The sequence below is a fragment of the Oncorhynchus masou genome, unplaced genomic scaffold (genome assembly GCF_036934945.1).
Source record: "Oncorhynchus masou masou isolate Uvic2021 unplaced genomic scaffold, UVic_Omas_1.1 unplaced_scaffold_2178, whole genome shotgun sequence".
NCBI lineage: Eukaryota > Metazoa > Chordata > Actinopteri > Salmoniformes > Salmonidae > Oncorhynchus > Oncorhynchus masou.
Window position 1 is genome coordinate 63409 of NW_027008654.1, and position 14022 is coordinate 77430.

The following is a 14022-nucleotide window of genomic DNA, read 5'->3' on the forward strand; positions in this document are numbered from 1 at the left end:
CAATTAATCCTATAAAAGGGATGAGTTACCAATTAATCCTATAAGAGATGGGTTACCAATTAATCCCATAAGAGATGGGTTACCAATTAATCCCATAAGAGATGGGTTACAAATTAATCCTATAAGAGATGGGTTACCAATTAATCCCATAAGGGATGGGTTACCAATTAATCCCATAAGAGATGGGTTGCCAATTGGCGACTTGCAACAAAAATATAATTGAATTCATTCAGCATCTGTGGCCAACAGATGCAGATCTGTATTCCAAGTCATGTAAAATCCATAGATATTGGCGTAATGAATATTCCAAATGACAGTTGCATGTATATTTTTGTTCAGTATAGTGATATGAACTGGGTAGATAAGCGAGTCAAAGATAGTGAATATACATCACAGATTCCTCTCTGTTCAGTGCTGCCTGACTCTCCCCCCACGGCCTGCCTGTACGGAAAGGACACTTCCTCTCTGTTCAGTGCTGCCTGACTCTCCCCCACGGCCTGCCTGTACGGAAAGGACACTTCCTCTCTGTTCAGTGCTGCCTGACTCTCCCCACGGCCTGCCTGTACGGAAAGGACACTTCCTCTCTGTTCAGTGCTGCCTGACTCTCCCCCACGGCCTGCCTGTACGGAAAGGACACTTCCTCTCTGTTCAGTGCTGCCTGACTCTCCCCACGGCCTGCCTGTACGGAAAGGACACTTCCTCTCTGTTCAGTGCTGCCTGACTCTCCCCCACGGCCTGCCTGTACGGAAAGGACACTTCCTCTCTGTTCAGTGCTGCCTGACTCTCCCCCACGGCCTGCCTGTACGGAAAGGACACTTCCTCTCTGTTCAGTGCTGCCTGACTCTCCCCCACGGCCTGCCTGTACGGAAAGGACACTTCCTCTCTGTTCAGTGCTGCCTGACTCTCCCCCACGGCCTGCCTGTACGGAAAGGACACTTCCTCTCTGTTCAGTGCTGCCTGACTCTCCCCCACGGCCTGCCTGTACGGAAAGGACACTTCCTCTCTGTTCAGTGCTGCCTGACTCTCCCCCACGGCCTGCCTGTACGGAAAGGACACGTCCTCTCTGTTCAGTGCTGCCTGACTCTCCCCCCACGGCCTGCCTGTACGGAAAGGACACTTCCTCTCTGTTCAGTGCTGCCTGACTCTCCCCCCACGGCCTGCCTGTACGGAAAGGACACTTCCTCTCTGTTCAGTGCTGCCTGACTCTTCCCCCCACGGCCTGCCTGTACGGAAAGGACACTTCCTCTCTGTTCAGTGCTGCCTGACTCTGCCCCCACGGCCTGCCTGTACGGAAAGGACACTTCATTTACCTTGGCCAAGAGGTCAACCTTCATTGTACAGAATCCTGGACCTACCCTTTAACAACTACATTATAAACTCAACAGATCAAAACACAAGTATGTAGAACATTTACAGTAGCCAACAATAAAATTGATAAGAACCTAGAAAGTGTTTATGATTTACCTTTATTGATGGGGAAAACTCAACAACAAAAAACCAAGACGCCAGAGGCACTCTGCGTCACGTCTCAGGGCTACGAGACAGTGTTTAGGTAGGCGACCTAACTATAAGCTCTCAACTTCTAAAAAACATAAAATAATAAGCATCAAAGATAGAAAGCTTTCATTGAATAATTTCCCCATTTGCTCTTTGTATCCACTTCCTATGGGTAACATCCAACCTATTCCTATAACATGCATCAAATACATTACATTTCTTTTTTTGTTTGTTGTTGACATACCGAGCAGCATTTGTTTGTCTGTTCACACATTTGGATATGAGGTGGTAAATATTCTCTCAGGCCCATGTGTCGCAAACAATATTAAAAAGCATAACACTGCTGCCATCGAAATGGCATCGAATTCTTGATAAAATGCACTACTTTAGACCGGGATCCACAGGGATATTCCCCTAGTAGACCAGGACCCACAGGGATATTCCCCTAGTGGACCGGGATCCACAGGGATGTTCCCCTAGTAGACCGGGATCCACAGGGATATTCCCCTAGTAGACCGGGATCCACAGGGATATTCCCCTAGTAGACCGGGATCCACAGGGATATTCCCCTAGTAGACCGGGATCCACAGGGATATTCCCCTAGTAGACCGGGACCCACAGGGATATTCCCCTAGTAGACCAGGATCCACAGGGATATTCCCCTAGTAGACCAGGACCCACAGGGATATTCCCCTAGTAGACCGGGATCCACAGGGATATTCCCCTAGTAGACCGGGATCCACAGGGATATTCCCCTAGTAGACCGGGATCCACAGGGATATTCCCCTTGTAGACCGGGATCCACAGGGATATTCCCCTAGTAGACCGGGATCCACAGGGATATTCCCCTAGTAGACCGGGATCCACAGGGATATTCCCCTAGTAGACCGGGATCCACAGGGATATTCCCCTTGTAGACCAGGATCCACAGGGATATTCCCCTAGTAGACCAGGATCCACAGGGATATTCCCCTAGTAGACCAGGATCCACAGGGATATTCCCCTAGTAGACCAGGATCCACAGGGATATTCCCCTTGTAGACCAGGATCCACAGGGATATTCCCCTAGTAGACCAGGATCCACAGGGATATTCCCCTAGTAGACCAGGATCCACAGGGATATTCCCCTAGTAGACCGGGATCCACAGGGATATTCCCCTAGTAGACCGGGATCCACAGGGATATTCCCCTAGTAGACCGGGATCCACAGGGATATTCCCCTAGTAGACCAGGATCCACAGGGATATTCCCCTAGTAGACCAGGATCCACAGGGATATTCCCCTAGTAGACCGGGATCCACAGGGATATTCCCCTAGTAGACCGGGATCCACAGGGATATTCCCTAGTAGACCGGGATCCACAGGGATATTCCCTAGACCAGGATCCACAGGGATATTCCCCTAGTAGACCGGGATCCACAGGGATATTCCCCTAGTAGACAGGGACCCACAGGGATATTCCCCTAGTAGACCGGGATCCACAGGGATATTCCCCTAGTAGACCGGGATCCACAGGGATATTCCCCTAGTAGACCGGGATCCACAGGGATATTCCCCTAGACCAGGATCCACAGGGATATTCCCCTAGTAGACCGGGATCCACAGGGATATTCCCCTAGTAAACCGGGATCCACAGGGATATTCCCCTAGTAGACCGGGATCCACAGGGATATTCCCCTAGTAGACCGGGATCCACAGGGATATTCCCCTAGTAGACCAGGACCCACAGGGATATTCCCCTAGTAGACCAGGACCCACAGGGATATTCCCCTAGTAGACCGGGACCCACAGGGATATTCCCCTAGTAGACCAGGATATTCCCCTAGTAGACCGGGATATTACCCTAGTAGACCGGGATCCACAGGGATATTCCCCTAGTAGACCTGGACCCACAGGGATATTCCCCTAGTAGACCGGATCCACAGGGATATTCCCCTAGTAGACCGGGATCCACAGGGATATTCCCCTTGTAGACCAGGATCCACAGGGATATTCCCCTAGTAGACCAGGATCCACAGGGATATTCCCCTTGTAGACCAGGATCCACAGGGATATTCCCCTAGTAGACCAGGATATTCCCCTAGTAGACCAGGATCCACAGGGATATTCCCCTAGTAGACCAGGATCCACAGGGATATTCCCCTAGTAGACCAGGATATTCCCCTAGTAGACCAGGATCCACAGGGATATTCCCCTAGTAGAACAGGATATTCCCCTAGTAGACCGGGACCCACAGGGATATTCCCCTAGTAGACCGGGACCCACAGGGATATTCCCCTAGTAGACCGGGATCCACAGGGATATTCCCCTAGTAGACCGGGATCCACAGGGATATTCCCCTAGTAGACCGGGATCCACAGGGATATTCCCCTAGTGGACCGGGATCCACAGGGATATTCCCCTAGTGGACCGGGATCCACAGGGATATTCCCCTAGACCGGGATCCACAGGGATATTCCCCTAGTAGACCGGGATCCACAGGGATATTCCCCTAGTAGACCGGGATCCACAGGGATATTCCCCTAGTAGACCGGGATCCACAGGGATATTCCCCTAGTAGACCGGGACCCACAGGGATATTCCCCTAGTAGACCGGGATCCACAGGGATATTCCCCTAGTAGACCGGGATATTCCCCTAGTAGACCGGGACCCACAGGGATATTCCCCTAGACCGGGATCCACAGGGATATTCCCTAGTAGACCGGGATCCACAGGGATGTTCCCCTAGTAGACCGGGACCCACAGGGATATTCCCTAGTAGACCGGGATCCACAGGGATATTCCCCTAGTAGACCGGGATCCACAGGGATATTCCCCTAGTAGACCGGGATCCACAGGGATATTCCCCTAGTAGACCGGGATATTCCACTAGTAGACCGGGACCCACAGGGATATTCCCCTAGTAGACCGGGACCCACAGGGATATTCCCCTAGTAGACCGGGACCCACAGGTATATTCCCCTAGTAGACCGGGACCCACAGGGATATTCCCCTAGTAGACCTGGACCCACAGGGATATTCCCCTAGTAGACCGGGACCCACAGGGATATTCCCCTAGTAGACCGGGATCCACAGGGATATTCCCCTAGTAGACCAGGATATTCCCCTAGTAGACCAGGATCCACAGGGATATTCCCCTAGTAGAACAGGATATTCCCCTAGTAGACCGGGACCCACAGGGATATTCCCCTAGTAGACAGGGACCCACAGGGATATTCCCCTAGTAGACCGGGACCCACAGGGATATTCCCCTAGTAGACCGGGATCCACAGGGATATTCCCCTAGTAGACCTGGACCCACAGGGATATTCCCCTAGTAGACCTGGACCCACAGGGATATTCCCCGAGTACACCGGGACCCACAGGGATATTCCCCTAGTAGACCGGGATCCACAGGGATATTCCCCTAGTAGACCGGGATCCACAGGGATATTCCCCTAGTAGACCGGGATCCACAGGGATATTCCCCTAGTAGACCGGGATCCACAGGGATATTCCCTAGTAGACCGGGATCCACAGGGATATTCCCCTAGTAGACCGGGACCCACAGGGATATTCCCTAGTAGACCGGGACCCACAGGGATATTCCCTAGTAGACCGGGATCCACAGGGATATTCCCCTAGTAGACCGGGATCCACAGGGATATTCCCCTAGTAGACCGGGATCCACAGGGATATTCCCCTAGTAGACCGGGATCCACAGGGATATTCCCCTAGTAGACCGGGATCCACAGGGATATTCCCCTAGTAGACCGGGATCCACAGGGATATTCCCCTAGTAGACCGGGATCCACAGGGATATTCCCTGTTAAAAGTAGTGTAAATAGGGAATAGACTGCCACTTCAGACACAGCCAACAACATCACACACCAGTTGGTGTATCCTGAAGAGACACGTCTTTCCGGTTTGGTCAGGTGTCTTCAACGTCCTCAGAACAACATGGATGGAACGCAGTCTAGTGGTTTAGTCTGATAACCAAGAGGCCAGTCGGCACGGCCGTATACTGTTGTTGCATGCTCAACATGAAGAGTTCAGAACCCATGAGACTTTTTCCCGCACTTAAATTAAACTAGTACACACGTTGACTGTCCGAGCAACAAACACTATCTTTTTAATAGCACATAAATGAAGGAGTGAAAATGGGGGCAAAATGAGTCTAATTCAATAACAAAATGAACAAAATAATGAAAACAAGCAATTGAAGTTGACTCCAGCTACAACGACGTTGTCCTTCCGATGATCTGTTCAGACCAGTCATCACATGGCGTATTTCTGCGTCCATTCTCTTGCTATTCTGCTGTATCTGTAAGAGGGAAAACAAACAAAAATAATAGAAGCAGCTTCCCAAACGGCACCCTATCGGCTGCACTACTTTTCGCCAAATCCGTACCAGGGTACTGTCACCATGTTTCCTGGTCTGCCAGGGGAACGTCCCAGCGGATCCTGGTCTGCCAGGGGAACGTCCCCGCGGATCCTGGTCTGCCAGGGGAACGTCCCCGCGGATCCTGGTCTGCCAGGGAACGTCCCAGCGGATCCTGGTCTGCCAGGGAACGTCCCAGGGGATCCTGGTCTGCCAGGGGAACGTCCCTGCGGATCCTGGTCTGCCAGGGGAACGTCCCAGGGGATCCTGGTCTGCCAGGGGAACGTCCCAGGGGATCCTGGTCTGCCAGGGGAACGTCCCCGCGGATCCTGGTCTGCCAGGGAACGTCCCCCGGATCCTGGTCTGCCAGGGGAACGTCCCTGCGGATCCTGGTCTGCCAGGGGAACGTCCCAGCGGATCCTGGTCTGCCAGGGGAACGTCCCAGGGGATCCTGGTCTGCCAGGGGGAACGTCCCCGCGGATCCTGGTCTGCCAGGGGAACGTCCCCGCGGATCCTGGTCTGCCAGGGGGAACGCCCCAGCGGATCCTGGTCTGCCAGGGAACGCCCCGCGGATCCTGGTCTGCCAGGGGAACGTCCCAGGGGATCCTGGTCTGCCAGGGGAACGTCCCAGCGGATCCTGGTCTGCCAGGGGAACGTCCCAGCGGATCCTGGTCTGCCAGGGGAACGTCCCAGCGGATCCTGGTCTGCCAGGGGAACGTCCCAGCGGATCCTGGTCTGCCAGGGGAACGTCCCAGCGGATCCTGGTCTGCCAGGGGAACGTCCCAGCGGATCCTGGTCTGCCAGGGGAACGCCCCAGCGGATCCTGGTCTGCCAGGGGAACGTCCCAGCGGATCCTGGTCTGCCAGGGGAACGCCCCAGCGGATCCTGGTCTGCCAGGGGAACGTCCCAGCGGATCCTGGTCTGCCAGGGAACGTCCCAGCGGATCCTGGTCTGCCAGGGGAACGTCCCCAGCGGATCCTGGTCTGCCAGGGGAACGTCCCAGCGGATCCTGGTCTGCCAGGGGAACGTCCCAGCGGATCCTGGTCTGCCAGGGGAACGTCCCAGCGGATCCTGGTCTGCCAGGGGAACGTCCAGCGGATCCTGGTCTGCCAGGGGAACGTCCCAGCGGATCCTGGTCTGCCAGGGAACGCCCCTGCGGATCCTGGTCTGCCAGGGGAACGTCCCAGCGGATCCTGGTCTGCCAGGGGAACGTCCCAGCGGATCCTGGTCTGCCAGGGGAACGTCCCAGCAGATCCTGGTCTGCCAGGGGAACGTCCCTACGGATCCCTACGTCCCTGACCGAGTCTGTAAGACCTTCATGTTTCAAGCAGAACACCATAGTGCCTGCGCACAAGAATGTCAAGGTAATCTGCCTAAATGAGGCATCACTACAGACCCTGGTTTGATCCCAGGCTGTATCACAACCGGCCACGATCAGGAATCCCATAGGGCAGCGCACAATTGGCCCAGCGTCGTCCGGATTAGGGGAGGGTTTGTCCAGAGTAGACAGTCACTGTAAATAATAATTTGTTCTTAACTGACTTGCCAGGTTAAATAAATGTTAAATATATATACAGTGGGGCAAAAAAGTATTTAGTCAGCCACCAATTGTGCAAGTTCTCCCACTTAAAAAGATCATGCTTTGGGGCTGTTTTTCTGCAAAGGGACCAGGACGACAGATCCGTGTAAAGGAAAGAATGAATGGGGCCATGTATCGTGTGATTTTGAGTGAAAACCTCCTTCCATCAGCAAGGGCATTGAAGATGAAACGTGGCTGGGTCTCTCAGCACGACAATGATCCCAAACACACCGCCCGGGCAACGAAGGAGTGGCTTCGTAAGAAGCATTTCAAGGTCCTGGAGTGGCCTAGCCAGTCTCCAGATCTCAACCCCATAGAAAATCTTTGGAGGGAGTTGAAAGTCCGTGATGCCCAGCAACAGCCCCAAAACATCACTGCTCTAGAGGAGATCTGCATGGAGGGATGGGCCAAAATACCGGCAACAGTATGCGAAAACCTTGTGATGACTTACAGAAAACGTTTGACCTCTGTCATTGCCAACCAAGGGTAAATAACAAAGTATTGAGATAAACTTTTGTTATTGACCAAATACTTATTTTCAACCATAATTTGCAAATAAATTCATAAAAAATCCTACAATGTGATTTTCTGGAGAAAAAAAATCTCATTTTGTCCATCATAGTTGAAGTGTACCTATGATGACAATTACAGGCCTCTCTCATCTTTTTAAGTGGGAGAACTTGCACAATTGGTGGCTGACTAAATACTTTTTTGCCCCACTGTATTCTTTAAATGACTACCACCCTGGAGCACTCACATCTGTAACCATGAAGTGCTTTGAAAGGCTGGCCATGACTCACATCAACACCATCATCCCAGAGTCCTCAGATCCTCAAAAAGTTCTACAGCTGCACCATCGAGAGCATCTTGACTGGTTGCATCACTGCCTGGTATGGCAACTGCTCGGCCTCCAACCACTACAGAGGGTAGTGTGTACGGCCCAGTACATCACCGGGGCTAATCTGCCTTCCATCCAGGACCTCTACACCAGGCGGTGTCAGAGGAAGGCCCTCAGCCATATGACTGCTGATGGATACCCAGACTATTTTCATTGACTTGTCCACACACAACCAAACTAAAGCCTTACAGGGACTGTGGTAGACTGTCGTTGGCTGAATGATGAGACAGCTTCCAGAGAATCCAGCGAGACCAGCCCTGGGTGAGGACTACATGCTGCCATAAACATAGACCTCCACAACAACAACCTCCTCTCCACAGACCCCGGACATTATTCCGCTTTGAGAGACACGGGGCATTATTCCGCTTTGAGAGACACGGGGCATTATTCCGCTTTGAGAGACACGGGGCATTATTCCGCTTTGAGAGACACGGGGCATTATTCCGCTTTGAGAGACACGGGGCATTATTCCGCTTTGAGAGACACGGGGCATTATTCCGCTTTGAGAGACCGGACATTATTCCGCTTTGAGAGACACGGGGCATTATTCCGCTTTGAGAGACACGGGGCATTATTCCGCTTTGAGAGACACGGGGCATTATTCTGCTTTGAGAGACACAGGGCATTATTCCGCTTTGAGAGACACGGGGCATTATTCCGCTTTGAGAGACACGGGGCATTATTCCGCTTTGAGAGACACGGGGCATTATTCCGCTTTGAGAGACACGGGGCATTATTCCGCTTTGAGAGACACGGGGCATTATTCCGCTTTGAGAGACCGGACATTATTCCGCTTTGAGAGACACGGGGCATTATTCCGCTTTGAGAGACACGGGGCATTATTCCGCTTTGAGAGACACGGGGCATTATTCTGCTTTGAGAGACACGGGGCATTATTCCGCTTTGAGAGACCGGACATTATTCCGCTTTGAGAGACAAGGGACATTATTCTGCTTTGAGAGACCGGACATTATTCTGCTTTGTCTCGGCTGTAGACCATAATCGTGTGTACAGGTCCCTCGACTGAAAGCAGACAGGAACATGTTAGGTTTATCAACTTCCCAGTGAGCCAAAAACTTGTTGAAAATAACGTATTTTCACTGGGTTATACAGAATGAAAAATGTCCTGACATCAGCAGTATATAAAATGAAGGGGATGTCTCCAACAGACAGCAGTACAGGATACTTACTTGTCACTATCTGCTTTATAGATGCGTGCGATCTCTGGTACTAGAGGGTCGTCTGGGTTGGGATCACATAACAGGGAGCAAATGGAGAGCAGAACTGCAGAGGAAGACAGTCACAAGAGTTAGAAACCCCGTTTCTCTGCAGTGTAACGAGGAACAGGAGCATGGGGGGGTTTGGAAGGAACAGGAGCAGGGGGGGGGGGGGGTTTGGAAGGAACAGGAGCAGGGGTTGGAAGGAACAGGAGCAGGGGGGTTGGAAGGAACAGGAGCAGGGGGGGGTTTGGAAGGAACAGGAGCAGGGGGGGGTTTGGAAGGAACAGGAGCAGGGGGGGGTTTGGAAGGAACGGGAGCAGGGGGGTTTGGAAGGAACGGGAGCAGGGGGGTTTGGAAGGAACGGGAGCAGGGGGGTTTGGAAGGAACGGGAGCAGGGGGGTTTGGAAGGAACAGGAGCGGGGGGGTTTGGAAGGAACAGGAGCAGGGGGGTTGGAAGGAACGGGAGGGGGGGGGGTTGGAAGGAACAGGAGCAGGGGGGGGTTGGAAGGAACAGGAGCAGGGGGGTTGGAAGGAACAGGAGCAGGGGGGGGTTGGAAGGAACAGGAGAAGGGGGGTTTGGAAGGAACAGGAGCAGGGGGGGGGGGTTTGGAAGGAACAGGAGCAGGGGGGGTTTGGATCCCCACTACAGACAACTCTCATGTAGACATCGAGGCCATGTGATGTCGTGACGTCTGATTCCTTATGATACATACACACAGAGGCAAATTAAACATGGCAGAAAACATCTCCATTGAAATAACTTTGTAGTCCGAGACGAGGCTTAATCTGTGTCCGGTAAACTGCCCCATAATGCACCTTCAGTGGATCTGTCCTTCACAGAGAGGTCCTAACTCACCTTTAGAAATAGTTAAAGCCGGCGACCACTGTGATCTGAGAATATCCAAACAGATACTGCCGTTACTGTTAATATTGGGGTGGTAAATTCTTGTGGTAAACGCTAACTGGGAGAGAGAAAGAGAAAGAGAAAGAGAAAGAGAGAGGAAAATGTTAATTCAACAAAATGCTAATATATTTAGTAAATCACCCCTCCTACCACAAATTAACTAGTAAATCACCCCTCCTACCACACAACATTAACTAGTAAATCACCCCTCCTACCACACATTAACTAGTAAATCACCCCTCGTACCACAACATTAACTAGTAAATCACCCCTCCTACCACACAACATTAACTAGTAAATCACCCCTCCTACCACACAACATTAACTAGTAAATCACCCCTCGTACCACAACATTAACTAGTAAATCACCCCTCCTACCACACATTAACTAGTAAATCACCCCTCGTACCACAACATTAACTAGTAAATCACCCCTCGTACCACAACATTAACTAGTAAATCACCCCTCCTACCACAACATTAACTAGTAAATCACCCCTCCTACCACAACATTAACTAGTAAATCACCCCTCCTACCACACAACATTAACTAGTAAATCACCCCTCCTACCACAACATTAACTAGTAAATCACCCCTCCTATCACACAACATTAACTAGTAAATCACCCCTCCTACCACACAACATTAACTAGTAAATCACCCCTCCTACCACACATTAACTAGTAAATCACCCCTCCTACCACAACATTAACTAGTAAATCACCCCTCCTACCACAACATTAACTAGTAAATCACCCCTCCTACCATAAATTAACTAGTAAATCACCCCTCCTACCACACAACATTAACTAGTAAATCACCCCTCCTACCACACAACATTAACTAGTAAATCACCCCTCCTACCACACATTAACTAGTAAATCACCCCTCGTACCACAACATTAACTAGTAAATCACCCCTCCTACCACACAACATTAACTAGTAAATCACCCCTCCTACCACACAACATTAACTAGTAAATCACCCCTCGTACCACACAACATTAACTAGTAAATCACCCCTCGTACCACAACATTAACTAGTAAATCACCCCTCCTACCACACATTAACTAGTAAATCACCCCTCGTACCACAACATTAACTAGTAAATCACCCCTCGTACCACAACATTAACTAGTAAATCACCCCTCCTACCACAACATTAACTAGTAAATCACCCCTCCTACCACAACATTAACTAGTAAATCACCCCTCCTACCACACAACATTAACTAGTAAATCACCCCTCCTACCACAACATTAACTAGTAAATCACCCCTCCTACCACACAACATTAACTAGTAAATCACCCCTCCTACCACAACATTAACTAGTAAATCACCCCTCCTACCACAACATTAACTAGTAAATCACCCTCCTACCACACAACATTAACTAGTAAATCACCCCTCCTACCACACAACATTAACTAGTAAATCACCCCTCCTACCACACAACATTAACTAGTAAATCACCCCTCCTACCACACAACATTAACTAGTAAATCACCCCTCCTACCACACATTAACTAGTAAATCACCCCTCCTACCATAACATTAACTAGTAAATCACCCCTCCTACCACACAACATTAACTAGTAAATCACCCCTCCTACCACACATTAACTAGTAAATCACCCCTCCTACCACAACATTAACTACATGCAGCGTCACGAGGCTGCAGTCCAGAACAGTAAAAATGTCCCTCAGTGTAACCAGTGACAGGGACTTAGGAAGGAGCCCCTCTCCAAACCTATGTGAAGTGACATGGACCCTTACCTTAGGGGGTTTGAAAGGATAGTCTGTGGGGAAATGAATGGTCAGGAAGAAAACGCCCCCCTGGTATGGACTGTCATTCTGAAAGGAGACAAAGAGTGTCTGTCACGCCGACTGATCCGCCTTTACGTCCAGGTAAATGTTACACCTTCGTCAAAACACACATTCAAGTCTTTAGAATTCTCCCGTTCTAGTGGGATTACGTGACTGGTACTCACAGGTCCCATGATCGTGGCTTGCCAGTGAAACACTGGCAGAAGGAGAGGGGGAGAAGGAGAGTTAGTGCACATTTAGGGTCATTGTAAATCTTTGACCAGTGTTTCTTAACGCACCTTTGATCAGGTGTATTAGTGCTTTTGGGTAAAAAACTTAAAATATTCAGCCGTTTGGTTCTCCAGGACCAAGATTAAGAATAACTGCCTTCAACAGTTCCATAAAAATATAAAGTCTAAGACACCTACTGTCATCTCCCACTGGTCCTGCTGAGCACTGTGCTGGAGGGTCACGAGCCAGATCATTCAGCTCCTGCAATGGAACAAGAGAGACCAGGAACACTTAGCTCTAAACTAAGCAACAAGAGAGACCAGGAACACGTAGCTCTAAACCAATCAACAAGAGAGACCAGGAACACGTAGCTCTAAACCGATCAACAAGAGAGACCAGGAACACTTAGCTCTAAACCGATCAACAACAGAGACCAGGAACACTTAGCTCTAAACCAATCAACAAGAGGGACCAGGAACACTTAGCTCTAAACTAAGCAACAAGAGAGACCAGGAACACGTAGCTCTAAACCAAGCAACAAGAGACCAGGAACACTTAGCTCTAAACCAAGCAACAAGAGACCAGGAACACTTAGCTCTAAACCAATCAACAAGAGAGACCAGGAACACAGCTCTAAACCGATCAACAAGAGAGACCAGGAACACTTAGCTCTAAACCAATCAACAAGAGAGACCAGGAACAGTAGAGCACTAACCTATGGGTCCTGGTCAACAGTAGTACACTACCCTATGGGTCCTGGTCAACAGTAGAGCACTACCCTATGGGTCCTAGTCAACAGTAGAGCACTACCCTATGGGTCCTAGCTATGGGTCTTGGTCAACAGTAGAGCACTACCCTATGGGTCCTGGTCAACAGTAGAGCACTACCCTATGGGTCCTGGTCAACAGTAGAGCACTACCCTATGGGTCCTGGTCAACAGTAGTACACTACCCTGTGGGTCCTGGTCAACAGTAGTACACTACCCTATGGGCCCTGGTCAACAGTAGAGCACTACCCTATGGGTCCTGGTCAACAGTAGTACACTACCCTATGGGCCCTGGTCAACAGTAGAACACTACCCTATGGGTCCTGGTCAACAGTAGTACACTACCCTATGGGCCCTGGTCAACAGTAGTACACTACCCTATGGGCCCTGGTCAACAGTAGTGCACTAACCTATGGGTCCTGGTCAACAGTAGTGCACTAACCTATGGGTCCTGGTCAACAGTAGAGCACTACCCTATGAGTCCTGGTCAACAGTAGAGCACTACCATATGGGCCCTGGTCAACAGTAGTGCACTACCCTATGGGTCCTGGTCAACAGTAGTGCACTACCCTATGGGTCCTGGTCAACAGTAGTACACTACCCTATGGGCCCTGGTCAACAGTAGAACACTACCCTATTGGTGCTGGTCAACAGTAGTACACTACCCTATGGGTCCTGGTCAACAGTAGAGCACTACCCTATGGGTCCTGGTCAACAGTAGAGCCCTACCCTATGGGTCCTAGCTATGGGTCCTGG

The 14022-nt window shown here is 50.6% G+C and overlaps 1 protein-coding gene across 1 annotated transcript; it reads right to left on the minus strand.

Annotated features, from left to right (window-relative positions):
• Positions 1-5584: 5584 nt before the first annotated feature.
• On the minus strand, positions 5585-12783 carry LOC135533044 (ubiquitin-conjugating enzyme E2 D3-like). Its single transcript, XM_064960436.1, has 6 exons — positions 12698-12783; positions 12455-12486; positions 12240-12317; positions 10412-10517; positions 9526-9619; positions 5585-5801 (listed from the first exon to the last, which is right to left on the minus strand). Coding segments are annotated over exons 1-6 (357 nt in total). The 5' UTR covers positions 12699-12783; the 3' UTR covers positions 5585-5755.
• Positions 12784-14022: the final 1239 nt, after the last annotated feature.

What these genes read in the sequence shown, in the direction of transcription:
- LOC135533044 (XM_064960436.1), bottom strand. An exon ending in GGCTTTAACTATTTCTAAAG is followed by an intron (nt 9,620 to 10,411) that starts GTGAGTTAGGAC and finishes CTTCCTCTGCAG; the next exon opens with TTCTGCTCTCCATTTGCTCC. An exon ending in TATAAAGCAGATAGTGACAA is followed by an intron (nt 5,802 to 9,525) that starts GTAAGTATCCTG and finishes TCCCTCTTACAG; the next exon opens with ATACAGCAGAATAGCAAGAG.